We start from the raw sequence: 23,097 nt of genomic DNA, 5'->3' as shown, positions 1-23,097 counted from the left end.
AACAAAACACTTCTGGTGCTGAGAGAGCATGCAAAAAAAGCCATGGCAGCAGCAAAGTCCAGCTTTGCAGAGGGAGAGCTGGATCTGTGACCTCAAAACAGGGCCCTAGACATGGCTGGCTACTGCCCAAGTGAAGTGGCACTATCAAGCATGCTGTCTCCAGTAGTGCCACCTTTTACATTGCTTTCACTGTAAAAAATCTCTGGCCCAAAGAAAAGCCGGGGTGGTGGAGTGGCTCCCATCACTGGACCAGAAAACAGAGGACCCAAGTTCCTTTGCTGCTCTGCCACTGACTTGTCATGACCCCTTGGGCAAGTCATCTCTCTTTCCCATACCTCAGTTTCCCACCCCACATTTGTCTGTCTTCTCTCACCAGCCTATAAGCCCGTTGGGACAGGAAATGTTTCTCCCTACACACTTGTGCTGTATAAGGCACAGTGGAAAATTGATCCCATTTGGGAAACATGGTAAGGCAGGACAAAGTGTTTCACGGGAATAAATAACCTGCCAAAGAATTACTTTCTAGTGGTCAAGCAAAACCATTAGCAAACTGGTTTTACATGTAATGAATAATGTCAACAGAAAAGAGTTTTTAGAAGTCAAGCATCTCATTTTAACATTTAAAAAAACCCGTTTATTTCCCCCAAAATCATTTTTTCAACATTAAAAAAAAAAGAATTTTCAACCATAAATTTAGCTGACTATCATTTTTTAAAGGGTTTAAAAGCCTGATAATGACATGGGTCACTTGGTGTTGAGAGAGGCTAGATGCTTTTGGGTAGCCTGCAGAAGATTTCCGTATTTCAGTTCAGCCCAGAACTGACAAATCAGTGTTTTGCCTGGCCCTGGTCTTTAGCTGCTCCTGTCACAGAGGTGATAAGATACCATCTGACAAAACAGGCTATTGCTTACAAAAGATTACGCCTTGCTGAACAGATCAGCCAGCAAGGTGCCTCCCTGCCCTGTTAAGACTTCATGAGACAGGGCCTTGCTTTTCCCACACACCTGTGCACAGGTGCCGGTTGTGACTAAGGATTTATTATTTCATTTATTCAACTGAAACCATGACTTGGCCAAATCCATGACCTCTGTGTTAGAACAAAGAGGAAGGAGACTTGGGAAACAGCTGTTTCCCCAAAACGGGGTGATGTGTCCTCCCTACCAAAGGGTACGCAGCCTCCTTACCAAAGAGCATCCATTCAAGTGGAAACAGAAAGGGAATATCTACATGGCAAGAGCAATAGCACCCTGGCAGCACACAGACCTGCCAAGTATATTATTAACCCGTACCCTCTTGAATTTCAAAGCTGCCCCCAAAACTCACTGGGGTTCATTACTGTAGGGTTCCTCCAGAGGACTGGACTGCACGCAATTTTAGCTTGCCATTATGAGCTCGAACCTCTCCATGGGTGATCAGATTGGGACGTGAGAAGAAGGCAAGGCATTCCTGCTTTATTCTTTGGCCAGTTGTTTCTGCTCTGTTAAGGAGGGGACAGCCTGAACGTTTCTAAACAGCATTTAGAAGGCGTATCGTTTCAGAGAAGATGCCAAAATGAGGGGGCATGGGTTGCACGAGTCAACCAGGAACAGAGTGTAGCCCCTGGGTTGCAAGACCTCTGTGATCAACCTGGCAGCAGTCTGTGCACACGGGGACTCTGAATATTGCTCTGCAGCTCTCTGGGACATCTCCCTTTAACCTGGCAGTGGATATAATGCTAGTGAAAGTTGCCAGGCAGCGGCTCCGGGCAGCACAGACCTTTATTTCTCTGCAGAACAGGTACAGCCCACACAGCAGTAAGTCAAGCTGCTCAACCCTGGCCCTTGCCAAGGAGCATTCACCCAGAGCTGGGGTGATGGCATCAAGGGGGGGCAGTCTGATCACCCAGTCTCCACTTGGACAGCGAGCCAAATCAAGAAAGCATCTAAGAACAAGTGCAGTTGCTGCACTGGTCGGTTGCCCAGACTGAATGGCATAGTGTAGTGGAGGGTGCACTGCTGTCCAGCGCGCTGCGGACAGGGCATCCCATGAGAGTCTTGCAATTAGCTTCCCTGTGGCCAGCTTCCAGTGGGAGCATCTCGGCTACATGCTGACTTTATGGAAATGGGGGACTCTTCTTTAGCTTGCTCCTGTGGGCCGTTGGCTAAGGGCAAGTGAGGCTCAGAGGCCTCCGGGTTTGGACCAGCATGTAGGATGCTCGCCAATTGGTATAGGAGCATCTGAAGCCCCAGGCTGAAAAGGGTGGGGTGGAGGATACCTGCTGGTTGTAGCACCACATACAGTGTTTGAATGATCGAGTTTTGCTCAATCAAGAGGATTTGGAACCGGTTTGGCTCATTTGACCTGGAATACAAATAAATTCCCCCCCCCAAAATCTCCCGGGCTCTGTGGGGTAGGTGGCTTCCACAGCTCAGCATCCACAAAGGCAAACGTCTGTCACTTCAGAGCCTTGCAGCGTGTGAAGCAAAGAGTTCCCAGCAGGAACACTGTACCCCAGGGCCTCAGTGGCTTTCCCCGTGTCCAAACCCCTGTAAACTTGGAAACACCTCCAGGCTAGAATGGCGTTCTCCTTTCTCTCTGCTTCGCATTCAAGGAGGAGGGTGGCTCAATGGCTGAGCAAACACAGCACAATAAAACACGGGGCTACCACACCTGCAGGAGCCAGACCCTAATGTTCTCAAAAGTGAAACTTGATGCTGTTCAGCAAGGACACACCTCTTCCAGGGTGTTGTGCAAAATTCCTTTTTTTGACGTAGGGACAGGAAATATGAAAAAGAGCCAGGCAAAGTCCAAAACAACACGGTCACTTAGGCCGAGATTGATCAGCTCCAGAGCGGAGCAAATGAAAGCTTCTGCTTCCCCCAGCAGCTCCAGCCGTTGCGATTTTCCAAAGGTTTGGGAGTTGTTTTCGCTTCACTGACACATTTTAAAGGATAGGCACCGCTGCTTCTGTCTGGAGCAGCTTTGCGGACAGTTTTTCTCCCTTCTCTTTCATGTTTTATTTCCTGATCTTACAGTGGGATGGGTCGGTTGCGAAAGATTCTCATTCCCTTTGTGGGATTGGTCCTGGCCTTCTGGTTTTATTCAGCGAGGGAGGATTTCAAACCTGGTAAGTAATTAAGAAGCAAATGTGTTTTCAAATAAGACATAGCGAGCTGCGCCAAGCCTTTTGCGCAGGATCAGTACGGAGCTGGGAACAAAGTATGTCCTGGTATTTGTAACAGTGCTGATAATCGTCTGCTTCAGCAGAGCTGCCACATTACATCACGCAAGGAAATACCCAGGAATGGTATTTTTTAAGTTTACAGCCAGGACTTTTAATCCTCAGAATCAAATGCCTTTTCCTTTGCAAAAAGAGCTAACAAAAAATGTAATTTAAAAATAGATTTTACAAACCTTTTCTTGATTTGTGAAGTTGGAAGAATGTATTTTTGCCAGATGGCTGGAACGGTTCATTACTCTGGGAGAAAAAAAAAAAGCCCATGGCCCATTTTCATGTCTGGAGTTGTGATGAGATACGTTAATAAGGCACTGCCAGAGTTTTTTTTAATCTTGCTGCACTCCCTTAACAAAGTTAACTACTCTCTCCAGAAGTTTTTCTTGGAGAAGGAAAAAAGAGATTGCTTGTTGCAGGGGGAGCTGGGGCTCTCGGCTGCCTCTGAGCAGGCTTGCTCAGTTAGCAGGCTGAGTTGGCTTGTTCCCCATCTTGATTTCATGACTGCTGTAGGCACTAGAGAAAATATGTCTTTGGTGTCCTGGCATGTCATCCTCCTCATGCCTTCCTCTCCAGAGATGCTGAAAGGGAAGCGAGTGATCGTCACGGGAGCAAGCAGCGGAATTGGTGAGCAAATGGCCTACCACCTGGCCCAGATGGGATCTCATCTTCTGATCACGGCACGGACAGAGGCCAAGCTACAGAAAGTAAATGGCAAGCCGAGCACTCACATATGCATGCCTGTCACACTGCACACACACACTTACATGCCAAGGTTAGTCTTGTGTCACAGGTACATAGGTATGCACGCACTCACAGACTTGTTGTGGGACAATGGCGTAACGTGCACATACACGCTCACAGATGTGCATGCTTATGGCTGCACATCAGTAGATACTCTTGTTTGCACACACGTGCTCCAGTCTTGCTCCCAGATGTTGCTTTTGTGCCGCTTGAAGGATGCACGAAGCAGTCACTGTATCCCCCAAGCCACACAATAACCCGCAAAGACCCTCAGGGATGTGACGCCAGGCTCTCGGAGGGTTGGCAACGGGAAACAGGTTCCTACAATGTTCCGATCACGTTTCAGGTCGTTGCACGGTGTCTAGAGCTGGGCGCAGCATCCGCGCGGCACGTGAGTGGCAGCATGGAGGACACGGCCTTTGCTGAGCACGTGGTGAAGGTGGCGGAAGAGTTACTGGGTACGTTAACTGCTCGCGGCCTGGAAACCACCAGCAGTCCCTTGCCATGGGGCAATGTGGAGAGGCCCTGTCACTCCTTAACTATGTCATGGTCTATCTTATATGCATGCCAACTAGGACAGGATAGGGGAGAAGGGAGGGATTTCTTGAACTCTTCTCACTCTTAAGGTATTTTGGGGGGTTTTTTACTGTTATTGAGTGCTGCTTGGATAGGAATACACGCATGAGAGCTAGTGTGGACAGACAGTGCACGGCTCTGCCAGTGCAACTCTGCTCTGAGGACCAGTATCCCCTGCTGTCCCAGTCCTTCCCCTGCTAATGGGTGACAGTAACCACAGCATCTGTGGTTCAAGCCCCACAGCTCTGCCACGCAGCCTCGATCTGATGCGTGCTCCTGGTTATCATCCTACGTGCCCCTCATGCTCTGCCTCTGAATCCCAGCACCTCTCACGAGAGCAATCCCAGCCTGTCAATCAGCTCTGGCCAGCAGCAACCCTGCTGTTCACATCACACAGCACTGCCCAAGGCTCTGCAAGCATGCGCATCTCAGCGTGGCCTATGCTGTGCCAGTTGTGAGCCCCCAGGCAACCCTGCTGGACTCCTCCCCCTCCGTGCCCTGAACGAGCCGAGCAGGACGACTGCATCTGAGCTTTTGTAGCACGCTGAGGACCGGACCTGGGATGACTTGGGTGACAACTGCACTCACACTGGTGAGCAGGCTCAGGGCTTGGACCCAGCTTCAGAGAGGAAAGGCCACTGCCCTGAATTACAAGTCTGCTAGCAGCAGACTTGTGCTTTTAAAATATTCAGTCTATGCACGCTCTGTTTCGAGGGATGGATGACCACAGGATTCACGGCTATTATAAGAAAGCATATATAGCAAATGAAACAGGGTTGGGCTGCATCTCCATCCTCGTTTCACTCCACCCACCCTAAAGCAACCCCTTGCTTTGCAGGAGGCCTGGACATGTTGATCCTCAATCACATCGGCAGCTCGTACTTTCACTACTTTGACGGGGACGTCAGGCACGTGCGGAAGCTCCTCGAGACTAACTTTCTCAGCTACGTGGCCATGACCGTCTCTGCCCTGCCGATGCTCAAGGAGAGTGGGGGCAGCATCGTGGTGGTTTCCTCCATGGCAGGTCAGCTATGATCCAGGGTTAAGATTGTATAGGATGATTTTCCACAGTGTGGAAAACCCAGTACTCCCAGGGGGTTGGTGGGAGATACCCACTTTGCTCCATTCAGTCCCCATTTGGTTTTCTAGGGTGCTTGCCTCCAATTGATGGACAGTCAGCACCTCCACACTCAGGCATAAGAGCGAGGCTGCAGTTCTCCCAGAACTAGAATTACAGTCCAACTGCAAAAGGGAAGGCTGTGGATTCCTCTTTGGATCGGCCCTTTGGCTGCCCACAGATGTTTGCTTTGTGTCGGTGGATCAAATTCAGTACCAAGCTGACCCCTAGCTGGTAGTTCTCTATTGCATGTGAGTTATCCCAGTGATAGGGCCCCTATCATAATCTCTGGGGACTGAAGGGGCCACAGAGAGACAACTGCTCTGTTCATCATCCCCCCCTTGGGCATATTTGATTACAACTGTCAGGGATGCAGAAGGTGGAGGCTAACACTGCTGCCTGACTTAGAAGGATCTCTAAAAGGGTTGGAAACTACTGGGATCAGGTACCCAGCTCTCTAAGGGTCCTTTGTATTTCTGGGCTGTGTCCCTAGGGCTGGCCTAGAAACATCAACGCAGGTTTTACTTTTCACAATGTTTTTTCCCCCAGTGAAAGCAAACTTTATGCAGTAGTACGAATGAAACTTAACCTTTTTTCCTAGGTAAAGTCGGGTTTCCCTTCGCTGTTCCATACTCCGCGACTAAGTTTGCCCTGGATGGCTTTTTCAGCTCCTTGAGGCAGGAATTCGCTCTTCAGAACACCAACGTTTCCATCACGCTCTGCATCCTTGGCTTCATCAATACTGGTAAGACCGATGCTACTTGGACCTTGCTGATGAGGAAAGAGTCGTGGTCAGATGATGAGCTTTTTACCTAACTCTGCCAGACAGTTCTCTCCTTCCTTCATGGATCCCTGCGGCAGCTGCTGCAAACCCCACAAGAAGATAAGGGCTCCATACTGATCAGAGCATAGGACCCTGTAACTCGGCATCCTGTTTGTCACTGTGGCCAAGAGTGGGGGCTAAGGAGAAGTTTATTTATTCAGACTGATTGATCCCCTGCCCCTCTCCCTACTGCTTCAGGTGTTCAGAAGCCTAGCACGTCCTAATCTTCAGGATAAGGGCTCACTCCTTATTGCACCCCCCATTATAATGCTGAATACCCACTAACAAACCCACCTTCTGTGAATTTTCCCAATCCCGTTTGAACCTAGTCAAGTTATCAACTTCCAAAACTTCCTGAAGCAGTGAGTACCACAGGTTAATGACATGTTCTGTGAAAAAAGAACTTCCGTTCACTCATTTTAATCCTGCCATCTAATAACTTTATTGACGTCCCCTAGTTCTAGCACTGTACTAGTGAACTCTCCAGGCCCTTGAACTTTCCTGGACCATTTCTAGTTCTACTAGATCCTTCTGGAGACAGGGAGGGGGGATGTGGGGGAACCACAAACACACATGGTATTCAAGGCATGGGCACAATAATATTTTCCTTTTCTATCATAACATTCCCTTTTTAATCACTGCTACCATCCTATTTGCCTTGATAACTGCCACCAAACAATGTGGTTTTTGGAGAACTATGCACAGACATTTGGAAATCTCTTTGCTCAGAAAATCTTAGGGTTCGTGAAAGGGACTTCCAGGGTCTTCTGGCCCAAGCACGGGCATGAATGCAAGGCAGTAGTAGTACATGAGTAGCAAAGGCTAACATAGAGCTCATCGTCATGTATGTGCATCTTGGGTTATTCATTCCTGCATGCATCACTTGGCACTTCTCAGCCTCAAAGTTCACTTGCCATTTTCTTGCCAATTGACTTGCATATGGGCTGTGCCCAGAACCATCCTTCTCACGCCGGCCTGAAAATGGGCATTGCCCTGCCTGGGTTGACCTAGTAGGACAGTACCATCTCCTCCACCAAACCCCGGTGTCAATACACACTTCTTTCTCAGTACCTGCAAGGAGTCAGACACATCTAAACAATAATAGAGCAATGGCTAGCCTATACATTGCTCTGAATAGAAGTCAGTGTAAATCTATCGGCCAGATTCTCAGGTGGGGTAAATCAGCAGTGAAGCTAACGAGGATCTAACCTGTCACAGTGCTAAAGCTTTCATTTTATATACTCCCGTAATTGCATAAACCAATAGTCATGGGGCACAGGAGCAGATATTCATGTTTTCAGGCAGGCTCCTCTACTCAGAGGCCTTGGGGTTCAGATGCCCGCTAGTCACATCTGCTCCTAGCAAAAGGACATAGGAGCAAGCTAGAGGGAAAGTCCAAGAGCCCATTGCCATAAAATGTGTAGCCAAGATCTTCTCTTTGGGAAGCTATAGTGGACTCTCACAAGGGTATATGCCTGCAGTGCAAAGGACAGGTCTGCACCCTCAACTACACCAAGTCATTCAAGGTCGGGAAGAAGGGGGTCTCTCCTTCCAAGTACAGTAAAACCACCTGAACCAACACCATCATCACGGTGTCATGTAAGGCATCAGAAGAGGAGTTGCACACACAAATCCACAGGGGCTCTTTCCTTACTGAGAACTTTGAAAACAATTGCAGGCTCTGGAGGCTGAGTAGAGCTCACTTATGCAGACCATTGCACATCCAACCAAAGCGCACTTTCTTTTCCCACCTTAGACAATGCCATGAAGGCTGCTGCAGACGTGGTGCTTATCCCCCCTGCACCGAAGGAGGAGTGTGCACTGGAAATCATAAAGGGGGGAGCCCTCCGCCAGCGGGAAGTCTACTACAGATATGCAACTATCAAGTTCTCCCTCCTGCTCCGGGACTGGGCTGCAGACCTCCTGGATTACCTCATCCGTAGGGAGTACAACCTGGAAAACATAGAGAAAAAGTAATCTGTAGCCACCTTCTGGTGCTTTCCCTATTCCTACCCTCTCACATACCCTTGGCCAAGGCCAGGCAATCTGTGCAGCTCCCCAGCACAGGTCCCTCATTTAGGAAAAGCAAAGCTCGGACCCCAAATATTATGATCCCGGGATCCCATGGCACTTGATGGTGTGCGTCCATCCCACTCTTTGAAGGAGGAGTAATGAATGCTAGGCTCAGGTTTTGGGCTAAGGTTTCTGAATTTGGTGCTCTGGGACTGCATTCCCTACCCTAAGCCCTCCTTTGTCTGCACTCTGGCCCCTGCAGCTGAGCTGATTAAGGATTAAGAGACCCAGGGAGCAATGTCTTCAGAAGGTTCCTGTGTCCCTCCTTTGGGGGCTGCATCTGTCAGCTGTGTGAGAAGAGCCTTTGCACAGCCCGTCACAGGGGAAAGGAGCTTAGTCTATCCTGTCTCCCCCTCTACCGGCGCATAAGAGCTTTGCAGCAGGTAGCTTGGAAATTCATGACAGTGATGAGATACCATAATTAAGACAGCCCCAGAGGGCTGAAATCTGACTGTTGGTTTGAAAAAAAACCAAAAAACCTCTCTGCTGGGATATTTCAGGTGAGAGACACTCCCTGAAGGCCTTGATTTTGCATGAGGCTAGTAGACCACATGCATTTTGACTGGAGGTTGCAATTCCTTCAGATGGGTGCATTCTCTTATCCAGAGTGCTGGCTGAAAATCCAGAAAAGCTGTATCCTGTCCCAGGCACAGTCACATAATTTCTACCCTAGAAGTGCGCTAACTTCTGCTCAAGAGATGAGAATGACATGCCTGAGAGTCGGGCCCCTTGCCTTTTGAGGTCTAACACCCACTAAGTCAGAGGTTTTCACGCCTGAAAAAAACCACAAAAACAAGCCAACCAGCTAACTGAAAGAGGCAGAAATCCAGAAAAGCTCATTGCTTTTTAGTCTGTAGTATTCAGAAAGGCAGAAGCACCAGTACAGAGTGCTTGGCTGGCAATGCAGGGACCCAGGAGCACCCAAAAAGTCTCGAATGCCAGCCCAAAAATGTCTTTAACCTCCCGTTCTGACCCCTTCAGTTCTGGAGCATGGCCAGATACTGGGTGGTATTGACAGGACGGGGCAATGCGAGCTGCCTCCAGCCAAGAGCAATGCTAGGAAGAACCAGTCTCCCGTCTCTTTCCCCCCAGTTTGTAGCCTCCTCACATATAAAATTGGAGCTGGAGAGACCTTCAAAATACAAATGGTTTTTTTTACTCCACACCGGAGACAAGAATAATTTTTCCCAACTTGTTCAACACTTTCCCAGCCAGCGATAAATGTTTATTATTATTGCACAGATATTCTCTGCTTCCCAAAGAGTCCTCAACAGACAGACACTGTTGGGCTTCAAAGATCATGGCCAAGAGCAATATTTCACAACACAAAAGACTGAATCCCCTACAGCTGCCACAGCCAGCCCAGATTGATCCCTCCCACTAAGGAAAATGTGGTAACACGAACTAATTATTAAACTAAAAATGACTAACCTTACAGGTGCGTGAGCACTCTTTTGTTCCCCACCTCTCCCCATAATCCTGGGGCTCTGCCCACTCCACACTGTGAATGAGCGCCGTGCTACTGGCCTGTCTTCATGGAGATGCACGCGTGTGACAAGGCTGCATGTTTGCACAGATAATGTTGCACACGTGTAGGTATGCCTGCCTGGAAACACATTTTGGTTCAAGATGGAGTCTTTCCATTTAACTTCAAGTTTGGTATCGGCCTTGCTCAGTTAGAAGGTGAGAAGTCTCACCAGCGGTACAAAACCCGACGTACATGTAGTTATCTCAGTGTGGAGTCCCCCATTCCCATTAGCTTATTCTTTCCTCCTCCACAGAAAAATAGCTACACTTGTCCAAGAACCTTTCATTCTTCCCCATCCAAGCTTTCCATTTTTTGTCTCCATTTTATTTTCATTCTCTTCTCTTTCTGTTGGTCTTCCCCCTTCTCTCTTGCTTCAAAATCACCATCACTTTTGGCCTCATAACCTGCAGTTTTGAAGTCAGGGCAACAAGGTCAATCCTTCAGCGATATGCAGACAGTGCAGTCATGGGCAAAGGTATGGAAACTAGTTTGGGGACAGGAAGTGGGACAGCCCTTTCTCTGCCTGGTTCTCTGGTGTAGAACACGTGTAGCTTTTCTAATCCAGTTTGTAGAAGGGAGGATTTTAAGCAGAGGAAAAGATTTAGAGGGGTGGTGATTGGGGATGCTACATAAAGCAAACATGAGCATGAGCCCTGGTGAGTGTCAGATGGACTGGCAGAGAGCCGAACGCCTGCAAGAAACAGTTCTGGGGAGCTCCCTGCCCACAGGAGTTTGACAACTGTGCTGTTCGGCCGTGTGCCTGCAAATGCTGCACTGCAAGCGCTTTCCTTTGCCTCACTGAGACGCAGATTCTCCCTGGTAAGTCAGCGCAGCTCAGAGCAGCAATGACTGGCCAGTGTTTTCTCTGTAGACCTTTATGAATTAATCCTGCGATTCAGATTAAGTGCCTCTGCACTAGAACGCTCTTCTCCTTTAAGCCCTTCCCTAGAAAGTCTTTTGCAAAAAATCCTACAGTCCCATTTCCCGGGGAGGGATCATTGTCTCACTCACACATGCCCCTTCCTTAGCAAACCGCTTCACCTCCAGCCTTACACCTCCACTCCCAGGAGGCAAGAAGGCCGAGACCGGCACCCGTCTTACAGGGCACGGCCCGCCTGACCAGCCAGACTGCCCACCGGGGGCAAAAGGGACAGGCCCAGAGCCCTGCTTACGGGGAGGGCCCTCAGCCAGCCAAGGGACAGAGCTGTCCCCAGAGACACAGTGCTGGCCCCCTGCTTGCAGGGGAGTCGACTGCTCTGCCGACCCTAGCCGTCCTACAGGGCGCGCGGGACTCGCACCCTCGGCACAGGGCAGCCCAGGGGTCCGGACGTGGAGTACCAGGCACAGATGCAGGATGAAGGACATGTGCCTGGACACAGGGAACGGCGAGGAGGCCACAGGCACACATTCAAATCCGCTGTCCTTCTTGCGTGGTAGGAGAAAGCGTGCGAGAGAGCCAAGCGAACCGTGGTTGCTCAGGTGGTGCGTTTCAAGAAAGCAAGCGGCCCCACACCGGGAGGACAACAGGCGAAAACGAAGGCTTTCCTGACAGAGAAGTCAGAGCTCTCAACGGACCCGAAAAAGGTGCCCACACTGACTTGAGGGGTGTAATGAAACCCCAGATACCAGCAATGAGTGGGGGAAGGAACAGCTGCCCCCCTGCAGAAGGAACAGCCTTGACCCCAGGCTCAAAATGCCCATGGGACTAAAATGCTCCCTGCCTTGGAAAAGGAAGTGGGAGATGACACAACTCTGGTTTACAGGATCCTCACTACCCCACCGAAAACCTGGCTGCGTATGACACCATCAGAAGCCAAGACACAAACCCTGCTTAGAAGGAAGTGGCAGCAACCCACCTTTCTGGGGCCCACTGATCCCAAGGTCTACAGCTTGGTGACTGAACCAAAAAAAATAAAATAAAGAGTCATCATGTCGAAACTCCCTGACCTTTCCTGGGGTGGCATGGTTTTCTTCCCTCCTTGTCAGCTGATGCCGGCTTGTGTGTCATCTTTCCTGCTTCAGGGCCTATAAGAAACAGAGTCAGATGCTGCATATGACTGACCACCTTGGAGGATGGGGCTGTGGGTCACAACCTGGCTCCCTTTCTTACCTGAATCTGCTACCAATCTGTCCTCCGTCGATGGAAATGGGGAAGTACAGATATCTGCGGGCTCGGCTGCTGACACCCAGGCCAGCCAGGAGCAGAGCGCAACGGGCTGGGACTGGACAGAAGTGCTCGGGCGGCACTGTGAACGGTGACCACAACCACGGAAAACCCTGCTGACCGGGCCGTGCTCCCTGCACACAGCTGCGGCTGGGCCCTCAAGCCGCAGACAGCCTGCGACGTGCTGAATGCCAGCTGGCATGTACCAGGCGGTCTCGATCGGGGGCCAAGCTGCCCCGTGGCCAGAAGGGCCGGACAGGACGTGGGGGCCACGCCGTCCGCCTCCCGCCGCGGAAGCCCCAGAGCCCAGAGGGCTGAAGGAGGCCTCGTCCCCGGGGCGGGGGGCGCAGCCCTGTGTGCAGGGGGCACCTCAGCGCCGGGAGCAGCACAAGAGGGGAGCAGAGCCCTGGCCCCGAGTTACAGGGCGGACACTGAGCCTCGGGGCCCAGCGCACTCGGGATCCTCCCGGAGCCCGCAGCCTCCCCTGCAGCGTGTGCGCAGCGCCTCCGCCAGCCTCGCCCGGAGCAACGAGACGCGACCCGGGGCCCTGCTTCCCGGCTGCAGGCGGGCGGGGCGCTCGCGGGGAGCACAGGGCCTGCCCCGCGAAGGAGGCAGTGCCCCGCGGGCGGGGGGCGAGCGGCCGGAGGAACACGGCAGCCGCCCCCGGAGCGGCGCTGCCCGCCGCGGCCCCGGAGGGCGGCTCTGAGCGGGGCCGCGGCCGTGCCCGGCGCGGCCGCCGGAGGGCAGCACCGAGCCGCGCGTCAGGCCTCGGGCTGCAGCGCGGGAGCGCGCCACACGGGGGCAGCGCGGAGCCGGTTTCCTCCACGCTGGCGCGGACGCCCACGGACACGCGTGATACCCGCACGAGGGACCGACACTCGCGTGCGGCGCTGTGCAAGGGTGAGTTGCACAACATCGCCACGGACACAAACCGAGGGAGAGAGGTAGTAACAGGATCGCTGTGTTAATGAGGGTGTGTATCTCACACGCACGCACTCTATCTGCATATCGGCGTACACACACCGCCGTACTGGATACGTCTCTGCACAACGCGCGCTGAATAACGCCGTCACGTCCGCTCCCCGTTCTCAGTTTTACACTATTTTGCACCGAGGGTCCCAAACTCTCCCCTAGCAATGAGTCGGCGTCCGGCGCCGCTTCCTGCACAACGACACGTTTTCCTCGTTTTCTTGTTAAAGAAGGGGGTCTGGTGCTTTGCGAGGCGCTCGCTAGAGGTTTCGGCGCCGGCCGAGAAGCAAACGGCCCGCCCTGCGCCCCCCTACACCACCGCCCATCACGTCGAGGAGACAGGGAGGCTGCCCAGGCGGCAGGCGGCGAGGAAAGGGGCAGACAACACCCACCCGGGGGGTGGGGGCGGGGTCCCTACCCAGTCTCCCGCACGACCCGCCGTGGTCTCCGGCTCCGGCTCAGCAGCTCGACTTGAGCGGACGACCAGATGGGCGGGGCCGCTGAGGATCGGAGGCGGACCAATCGGCGCACAGAAGATTGCACACACCCACCTGCAAGTTAGCCAATCAAAATGCGAACAAGGTGGCCGAGCTCCCGGTCCCGCCTCCCCGGCACAGGCCAATCAGAGCGAAGAAGGGCGGAGTGGCCCTGACTCCTCCCAAGAGGCCATTCCACCCAATCGCCTCACGCCTTATGTTGGCCAATGAGAACACGAGCCTTCGATCCCGGCCCTGAATCGATGTCCCCGCGCCTCGGGGTGCAGTGCGGGAGCGCGCCACACGGGGGCAGCGCGGAGCCGGTTTCCTCCATGCTGGTGCGGACGCTCAAGGACACGTGTGATACTCGCACGAGCGACAGACTCTCGTGTGCGACGCTGTGCAAGGGTGAGAGTTGCACACCTACATCACTATCGCCATGGACAGAAACAGAGGGAGATAACTGTGTCAATTCCTTGTGGGGCCAGTGCGTGTGCGCGGGGAAAGAGTCAAGGGGCCCAGAAGTGAGGGCCTGAGCCAGCCGGGGCCTGTGGTGGACGGTGCGGGGCCTGGGTTCAGGTCCAGGTCTCTCCCCTTTTGTGGGGAGGCGCCGTCCTCTTGCAGTGGAGGGGCCTGGCCGGTGGGTGTCAAGCGGCCCAGGGCCGGAGTAGCTCTCAGCCTTCCCCGGTTGCCTGACCACTGCTGGGCGTTTCGGGACAGATCCAAGTGGGCTACAGCTCCGGATCCCCTCTAGCTGTTAAATGGGGGCAGCCCGGGGGCCGTGCAATGACCCGCCGCGCTTCGGGTCCGCCCACGCGACGTGGGCAGACAGGCACGGGGCAGCTTGGCCCCCGATCGAGACCGCCTGGGGCACCTGTCAGCTGGCATTCAGGACTTCGCAGGTTGTCTCCGGGCTTGATGGCCCAGCAGCCAGCTGTGTGCAGGGAGCACCGCCTGGTCAGCAGGGTTTTCGGTGATTGTGGTCACTGTTCACGGTGCCGCCCGAGCACTTCTGTCCTGTCCCAGCTAAGACCGCAGATGTCTGCCCTCCCCGCTTTCCGTGGGTCCAGGTGAGAGTAGAAGAGGGAGAGAAGTCGGGGCCTGTAGTCTCATCCTCTGACATGCTGCCTTACATCCAGTGTCTGTCTGTTTTTTAAGCCCTCGGAAGGAGAAGCAGACAAGACGGCAGATGGGCAGGCGTTAGCCACTCAGGAAGGAAGAAACCTCGCCCACCCAGAGGGACGGAAAGGTAAGGGAGTTTGGACTCGGTGTCTGTCCTCTCTGCAAGTTGCATCCCCAAGTTGTCGACCTTGTGATGAGCGCCTTGTGGAAGGTGGGAGCACTGGGACCTCCTCGTACAGCGGATTCCTGTCGTAGGTCCTGCTGTTGTCATACACGGGTGACTGCTAGGGCGGTATTCATCCTCTTACTAAACCGGAGGTATGTCACATCCCCCTTGCTTTTAAAGGACGCTAAGCTCGAGAGTACGGTGGGCACTGGGAAGTAGTTTTTACTGGGGTGTGGGATTCATTGCCACTCAAGTCCTGTTCTGTTTTGTGTACTCTTGCAGGTCCCTGAAGGGCAGCTGGAAAAGAAGGAACGGAGGCAGGAGAAGAAAGCTCGGGAACAGGCAGTGTGGGTTGTGGTGGGCAGGAGGGAGGGAGCAAAATGTTTAATGTCTGCTTAGATAAATACAGATGGAGACTTGTGTGCACATCTACACTTTCAAACACCCATTTGGAGCAAGCAGCCGCACGCTTCAAATTGCACCGTGCACTCGGTCTTGGGTTGGCCCTGATTGTGTACAGGGAGGTTGAGGCTTTGTGCTAGTTGTGCATTTTGATATGCAGCAGTCAAGGGTTTTGCAGGTTGTCTGGCTTGGCCAGTTAAGCAGTGGATCAGAATGGATGCGATTGAAGGCAGTGTGTAGGGTTGTTGAGCAGTTCTCGGTGTTAGCGTAGAAATGCAGGTTTGTGCTCGGTTCTGTTTGTGGTTTGGCTGTAGCTTGCCTAGGATGTACTTTGTGGGGACAATTTGAGGCTGTTTGTGGTGTAATGTGTTTGTGTCTGTAAGTTAAGACTCCGTGAGTATTTAAAAGTGTTTAACCTCCAGCTCCACAGAGACAAAGATCTTGTGCTGTGTCCAACGCATCCTAAAGGTAGTTGGCGTGGCCAGCGTCAAACCGGTAGGAGCAAGCGGGCCTAAGATGTGCACAGTCAAATAATAAACCATCTAAGAAATTTCACCTCATGGCTCATGCTTTTCTATGTTGAGATTTGGCCATGGGCCTTTCCTGTTGACAGCTGAAGGATGAACTTCGTCATTCGGTCTGCCGATCCGATCTGTGTTCTTACTTGTGTAATGCAAATATTTCCCCTTCTGGTGGACCAGTGGTGAAAGTGTGTAACACGTGGTTCCTAGTCTTCGGTTTACAATGGTTAATGCACTGTAGGAAATCAGTCCTGATTTATGTGAGGAACTGAAAAATAGAGTCCAGTGAAGTTGTGGTGCTTGGGTATAATCTGTTGAAGTTCAGCTGTCCCTTGTCTCAAAAGAAAAAATGGTGCCAATAAAAATAAAATGCTCTGGAGACCTATGAGCTGCTTGCAGGTTTGTTTTTTTTTAGTTCAGGTGTTTCAGACCTTCTTCTCTGAACGGCTTTAGTACAAGTCTTGCTATTTGTAATGGCAGGGTGGGTGCTTTTTCTCTAAAGGCTGGGCCCCAGCAGTGGGAAACTGCATTGTCACCGTTGCAAGGAGACCGACTGCATGGATCCCCAGCTGCCTCCAGGTTTTCGTGAGTCCCTTAAGCCCAGCCGTAGTCCTGCCCCCCTTGCCTGTTTAATGTAATGTCCCCAGGCTTTCAGCCACCTCTCCCTGTGTCATCCCTGAGGGGCTGCTGAGTTCGGGGGAGCAAAAACCCATTTTATCAGTGCTATTATGTAATTTTCAAAAAAAAAAAGTATTTCTTTTTCATTGTCATTCATTTTTAATTTCTCCTTGCTCCTTAGGGGTGGGGGCGCCATGCCCAGGAGAGCAGGCTCCTGCCTCAGCCGGGGCTGCAGGAGCGGGTACTGCAGGGGGTCTGCCTCCAGCCCATGCCCATGGAGGGGGGGTCATGATCCAGCACCGGGGGGGGGAAGTCTCTGCCAGGAGGGCAGAGGAGCTTGTATGCATTCCTAGGGGGGAGCACCAGTCCCCGAGGCTCAGAGGTCCCCCCAGCTGGAGCAAGGCTGTGCCCCAGCGCAGGGTGGTGGGGGGTGTCCCATGTCCGGGCCCCTGGCCTGCCCCTCACGCGGCTCCTGCGCACCTTTGCCCGGTACAAGCTCACTGGGGGGCGAGCGGTGTCCTGGGCCCGGCGCAGTGACCCCTCCATGAGGACAGCCGCCCTGGGGGGCTGCTCCATCCGGGTTTGCCCAGCGTCCACCCAGCTTGCGGCCCTTTGCCTCTTGGGGCCCAGAGGCAGCTGGACCTTGGTCTGAGCCGGGCCCCGGGGAGGGTATGTGGGCCGGTGGCCTGCCCCGAATCCGCGCTCTGCAGGACACGACTGTCCAGCTCCCCGAGGGCAGCCCGAGGCCTCTGCTGCCCCCACCCCGGGTCTCCCCGAGAGCCGGGGGCCCCGCGAGGCCCGGTGCTGCGGAGCGCGGGCTGGGGCCGGATTCCCTTGTGCCTGGAGGCCTCCGACCCCCTTGTCTGCACCCCTTGGCTGGGGTCGCACAGGAGCTGGGACCCCGCGGCGGTCCCTGCTGAGCAGCCGGAGATCACCGTTCCCCGCAGCCCACGGGGACGTGCCGTGCAGCTTCGCTCTTTCCAGGCAGGTCCTGTGCCTGGAAACAGGCAGAGCGCCCGGCCTCCAGCCTGACGTCCCCGGACTCGAGCCCGGGCGGCTGGAACGAGTCCTCTCGGCACGGCAAATACGATGGCCCCTGGCCTGCAGCGGCTGGGCAAGCAAGAGCGAAAGCCGGGCCCGGAGGACGCTGCCCCTGTGCAGTCCGACCCACGGGCCCTGCCTGACAGCGCGGGGCCTTGGCCGCCAGGGCCCGCGGCCTTCCCGGGGCTCCCCTTGCAGTGGGGCCAGCGCGTGTGCGTGTGCGCAGGGAAAGAGTCAAGGGGCCCAGAAGTGAGGGTCTGAGCCAGCCAGGGCCTGTGGTGCAGGGCCTCTCCCCATAGGTGATGAGGGCCTGGGTTCAAGTCCAGGTCTCTCCCCTTTTGTGGGGAGGTGCTGTCTTCCTGCAGTGGAGGGGCCCGGCGGGTGCGTGTCAAGGGGCCCAGGCCCGGAATTGCTTTCAGCTCTCCCCAGTGGTCTGGTGGGGAGGGTGCCACCCTAGGTGGCAAAGGTCGTGGGTTCAAGGCCCCCCAGTGACTGGAGCTCTCAGGCCCTTTGCTACTCAGTGGGTGCCTGTGGACAGGGGCTGGAAGAAGAACATGAGGTTGTTTTTGAAAATTTTTTGCATTTTTTCTGCCCCTGCACCCCAAAAACAACCCGGCAGACACCAGGTGGCTCAGGACATATCCAAATGGGCTACAGCTCCAAGTCCCCTCCGGCTTTCAACCAGGATCACCTCTGAGCACCAGCTGTTAGGCAAGCGCCGGAGGGGAAGTCGGTTGCGTACTAGTTGGGGCCAGAGGACTCAAGCCTTGCAGAGACTTGAACCCGCAGCCCCTGCCCCCAGCGGCAGTGTCCCGAGCCACCCTGCTAAGGGGCCAGCCTGACTGCAGCCCTTCCCGCGTGTCTCTCGACCCGCCTCGCCACCTGCCCTACAAGCAAACAGGCACCAGGCCCCCGCCCTGGGGCTTAAAAGGGTCAGCATATCAGCAGCAGAACTGAAACCCACAGCAGCGCTCCACCACCCTGCACCGCCAGCCAGCTCTGGCAGCCCCTCTCCTCCTGGCCCCTTGACCCGCCACCTGCACCGTGCACCGGGCCCATTGCAAGGGAGCCCCGGGGCAGCCGCTGCACTGGGATGCCCCCCCCGCCAGCATGGTCTCTACACGGCCCGTGCTGGCCGGGGCGGGGGGCTTCACTGCGAGCGGGGCTCCCCTGCCCGGCAGGGCCCCTCTTCTCCGCCGCGCCGGGGAACCGGGCGGCTCCTGCTGCTGAAACCTGCAGCGACGACGGGCCCGACCCGCGGGCACCCGGCGCCGGAGCCCGGCTCGGGCACACGCGGGGCTGCCAGGGCAGGCGGCCGTGCCCGGGGAGACAGTTACGTCGCGGGGCACAGCCCCCCCCCCGCGCTACGGCCCGGCCCGGCCCAGCCCCGGCTTCGCCTCCTCCCGCCCGGGGCCTCCCCCCACGCCCCGGGGCCGCAGCAGCGCTCGTGCTCGGAGCCGGGCCTGTGGAGACGACCCGGCTCCGGCGCTCCCGCCCGGCACGAGGCGATGCCGCCGGCCCGGCTCCCGCGCTCGGCTCGAGGGCGGCTGGAGCCCCCGGCCCGGGTCGGACACAGACAGCGCCTCCCCGAGCCCCTGCCCCCGCCCCGGCGCGCCCGGCTCCCGCGCCAAGTGCCGCCCCGGCTGCGGGAGGAGCTCGGGCAGGGGCAGGGGCAGGGGCCGGCGTCCCCCGGGGGCGGGGCAAAGCCCCTCGCTCGGGCCGGGCCGGGCTCCCCGCGCCTGCCCCGCACTAAGCGCAGCCCGGGCATGCGCGGTAGAGCCCCGCGCCGGGGGCCCGGCCGGGAGCGCCGGAGCCGGGTCGTCTCCACGGGCCTGGCGCTGAGCACGAGCGCTGCTGCGGCCCCGCTGGGAGGCCCCGGGCCGGGGACGCCCCAGGCGGGAGGAGGCAAAGCCGGGGCCGGGCCGGGCCGTAGCGCGGGGCCTGTTCCGGGGCTGTGACAGCGCGGGGAGAGCTGTGTCCTGCGACGTAACTCTCTCCCGCGCCGGGCACCGCGGAGCCCTGACACACAGGCCGGGCTCCGGCGCCGGGTGCCCGCGGGTCGGGCCGGTCGTTGCTGCAGGTTTCAGCAGCAGGGGCCGCCTCGTTCCCCGGCGCGGCGGAAAAGAGGGGCCCTGCCAGGCAGGGGGAGAGGGGAGACCAGGCCAGGCCAGGGGCGCGATGTAGCCCACCCCCCACAGCAGCCAGTGCAGGGGGGCACAGTGCAGGGCCTCTCCCCGTGGGTGCTGCGGGCCTGGGTTCAGGTTCAAGTCCCCCCTTTTTGTAGGGAGGCGCCGTCCTTCTGCCGTGGAGGGGCCCGGCGGGTGCGTGTCAAGGGGCCCAGGCCCCGAGCTGCTTTCAGCCTTCCCCAGTAGTGTGGTGGTAAGGGTGCCACCCTAGGTGGCAAGGGTGGTGGGTTTAAGCCCCCCCCCAGTGACTGGAGCCCTTGGGTCTCTCAGTCTGCAGTGAGTCCCTGGTGCCTGTGACCAGGTATAGACAAGGAGGTTGACCTGTGGGGTGGGGGTGGCAAGTTGGTTGGGGGAAAGCAGGGCTGGGGGAGGCTAGGCTAGGCAGGGGGCAGGGGGCAGGTCTCCAAAGGGGGGGGGAATGTAGAAGAGGGGGAAAAAAAAATATCAGGCTTTTTTTTCTTTTTTAATGTTAGCTGCCCCACTCCCCCATGCCACACTTCCCCCATTCCCCTCATCTTGACACCCCCCCAACCCACCTTCCCCTTCCCACCACACAACCTCCTTGTCCACACCTGACCACAGGGACCAGGGACTCACTACAGACACAGAGACCCAAGGGCTCCAGTCACTGGGGGGGCTTGAACCCACCACCTTTGCCACCTAGGGTAGCACCCTTACCACCACACTACTGGGGAAAGCTGAAAGCAGTTCCGGGCCTGGGCCCCTTGACACGCACCCGCCGGGCCCCTCCACTGCAGGAAGACAGCACCTCCCCACAAAAGGGGAGAGACCTGGACCCAGGCCCACAGCACCCAAGGGGAAAGGCCCCGCACCGTGCAGCACAGGCCCTGGCTAACTCAGGCCCTCACTTCTGGGCCCCTTGACTCTTTCCCTGCGCACACACGCTGACCCCACTGCAAGGGGAGCCCCGGGAAGGCCACGGGCCCTGGCGGCCAAGGCCCCGCGCTGTCAGGCAGGGCCCGTGGGTCGGACTGCACAGGGGCAGCGTCCTCCGGGCCCGGCTTTCGCTCTTGCTTGCCCAGCCGCTGCGGGCCAGGGGCCATCGTATTTGCCGTGCCGAGAGGACTCGTTCCAGCCGCCCGGGCTTGAGTCCGGGGACGTCGGGCTGGAGGCCGGGCGCTCTGTCTTTGTTTCCAGGCACGGGACCTGCCTGGAAAGAGCGAAGCCGCGCGGCAGGTCCCTGTGGGCTGCGGGGAACGGTGACCTCTGGCTGCTCAGCGGGGACCACCGCGGGGTCCCAGCTCCTGTGCGACCCCAGCCAAGGGGTGCAGACAAGGGGGTCGGAGGCCTCCAGGCACAAGGGAATCCGGTCCCAGCCCGCGGTTTGCAGCACCGGGCCTCGCGGGGCCCCCGGCTCTCAGGGAGACCCAGGGCTGCGGGGCAGCAGTGGCTTTGGGCTGCCCTCGGGGAGTTGGACAGCCGTGTCCTGCAGAGCGCAGATTTGGGGCAGGCCACCTGCCCACATACCCTCCCCGGGGCCCAGCTCAGACCAAGGTCCAGCTGCCTCTGGGCCCCAAGAAGCAAAGGGCCGCGAGCCGGGGGGCGCGGGCAGTACCCGGAGGGAGCAGCCCCCCAGGGCGGCTGTCCTCGTGGAGGAGTCACCGCGCTGGGCCCAGGATGCTGCTCGCCCCCACAGCGAGCTTGTGCCTGGCAAAGGCGTGCAGGAGCCGCGCAAGGGGCAGGCCAGGGGCCCCGCTGTTGGTGTCACTGGGCATAACCCTGGGTAACTCAGAGGAATGGAAGACCACAAGTGTCGAAGAAGTCCTTCTGCTCCAGGCTCAGACAAGCCAAAACCCTCCTTGCCCAACCTTTGTAACCCTTTCTATAGTGCCTGCAATCTCCTGTCCTTCTGGAAAGCAGGCGAGCTAAAACTGTTATCTGTACAATGCAAGGGCACCGCTCGGAGAGAGAAGAGGAGAGAAAAGAGAAGAAGCGAGGGGCCAGCTGGTGAAAAATCACTGCCAATGAAACTGACCAGGATATAAAATCCCGCTGTTGCAAAATTAAGTGCACAAGATTTGAGACCATGCAGTCTCCCTGTGCCTTTTACTTGCGCTCAAATAAACTCTGTCTGCTTCTCCCCCCAGTGTGTTTATTCGGCGCGAGGCACACCGGGCAACGAACCCAACTGTCGCCGCCCTCGGGCACCTTGTACGGCAACACCGCCACGGGACGCCCCCGCCGCCCTGCGCTGGGGCACGGCCTTGCTCCGGCCGGGGCCTCTGAGCCCGGGGACCGGCGCCCCCCCACGAGCTCCGCTGCCCTCCTGGCGGCCCCCCGTGCTGGATCCCGACCCCTGCAGCCCCGCCCCCGGCCTGCGCCGAGAGCCGGGCCCTGCTGCCCCGCAGACCGCCGGCCCCGGGGGCGCTTGCCCGGGCACAGGCTGGACTCACCGGTGGGGGCCGCTGCCCCGCACGAGGTGCCCCCGCCCCGCCCCTCGCTCGGGGCTGGGTCGAGCTTCCGGGGCCCGCGGGGGAGTGGGGGCGGCTCCTCCCGGCCCCCCCGCACGGCCGCGGCCCCGGGGCATCCCCCCGCGGTATGAAGGAAACCGGCTCAGCGCCGCCCTCGTGTGGCGCGCTCCCCGCACTGCAGCCCGAGGAGCGGCGCCGCGGCGGGGAGACGAACGCGCAGGCGCTGCTCGGTGCTGCCCTCCGGGGGTGGCGTCGCGCCATTGCCGCCGGCCGTGCCGGCCGGGGCGGAGCCCTGCCGCCCAGACCCGCGTCGGCAGGCGGGGCCCTGCGAGGTGCTGCCCCTGGGAAGCGGGCAGGGCAGGGGCACCTCATGCGGGTCAGGGGACTCCCCCAGCTGAGCCCAGCGAGCCCTGCCTGTGCCCGGGGCAAGCACCCCCGGAGCCAGCGGGTCTGCCGTGCAGCAGGGTCCCAACTAGCATCCATCCGACCGGTTTTCCACGCTGCTCTCGCCGTATTTCCACACTTTTCCCACCAGAAGTGCCTAAGTCTCTGCACATAATCACCACCCGCAGGTCCCACGTCCTCACGCCGCTTCCCACAGACAGCACCGTATCCCCACACGCGTTTCCACGCCGCATTCCCACAGGAGCGCACAAAAGGGCCACTTTCCACACAAAAACACGGCCGTGTTTCCACACGACATGACTGAACCCCCACACGCGTCACCAGCCCGCCACCCGGGGCCACGAAGCCATCCCCGCAGAACCGGCACGCAGTCGTGCACGTCACGGGAAGGCACCGTCTCACCACGCACTTTCCCACAGAAGGATCACCAGATCGCCGCAGACGCTCGCGTGAGAAGTTGGGGGACAAAAGCAATAGTCACGTTTCCCACCGAAATATCATTTCCCCCCCAAAGTTCCCAAA

At 57.0% G+C, this 23,097-nt stretch overlaps 2 protein-coding genes across 4 annotated transcripts in view; one reads left to right on the top strand and one right to left on the bottom strand.

Moving 5' to 3' along the window:
* Positions 1-6,371, bottom strand: part of LAMB3 (laminin subunit beta 3) — a 75,190-nt gene extending 68,819 nt beyond the window's left edge. For both annotated transcript variants that reach the window (XM_090026016.1, XM_090026018.1), the window contains exon 1: positions 6,239-6,371. The gene's annotated coding sequence lies outside the window, so the exon portion shown is untranslated. The remainder of the gene's footprint in view (positions 1-6,238) is intronic.
* On the top strand, positions 593-16,818 carry LOC149853664 (11-beta-hydroxysteroid dehydrogenase 1-like). 2 transcript variants are annotated; one of them, XM_090026026.1, is made up of 9 exons: positions 593-3,107; positions 3,789-3,919; positions 4,303-4,414; positions 5,371-5,556; positions 6,251-6,394; positions 14,841-14,931; positions 15,253-15,317; positions 16,396-16,478; positions 16,693-16,818. In XM_090026026.1, exons 1-9 carry the CDS (start codon positions 3,020-3,022, stop codon positions 16,801-16,803), a joined length of 1,011 nt encoding a protein of 336 aa, XP_089882152.1. In that variant the 5' UTR covers positions 593-3,019; the 3' UTR covers positions 16,804-16,818. The 2 variants fall into 2 exon arrangements, with proteins under 2 accessions (XP_089882152.1, XP_089882154.1); XM_090026028.1 differs by lacking the exons at positions 14,841-14,931; positions 15,253-15,317; positions 16,396-16,478; positions 16,693-16,818 and adding an exon at positions 8,229-9,980 and having other exon boundaries at positions 611-3,107.
* Positions 16,819-23,097: the final 6,279 nt, after the last annotated feature.

Source organism: Crocodylus siamensis, chromosome 13, assembly GCF_052110815.1.
Source record: "Crocodylus siamensis isolate JL-2025a chromosome 13, ASM5211081v1, whole genome shotgun sequence".
NCBI lineage: Eukaryota > Metazoa > Chordata > Crocodylia > Crocodylidae > Crocodylus > Crocodylus siamensis.
Note: the sequence above shows the minus strand (reverse complement) of the source record. Positions and strands in the feature narration are given on the sequence as shown.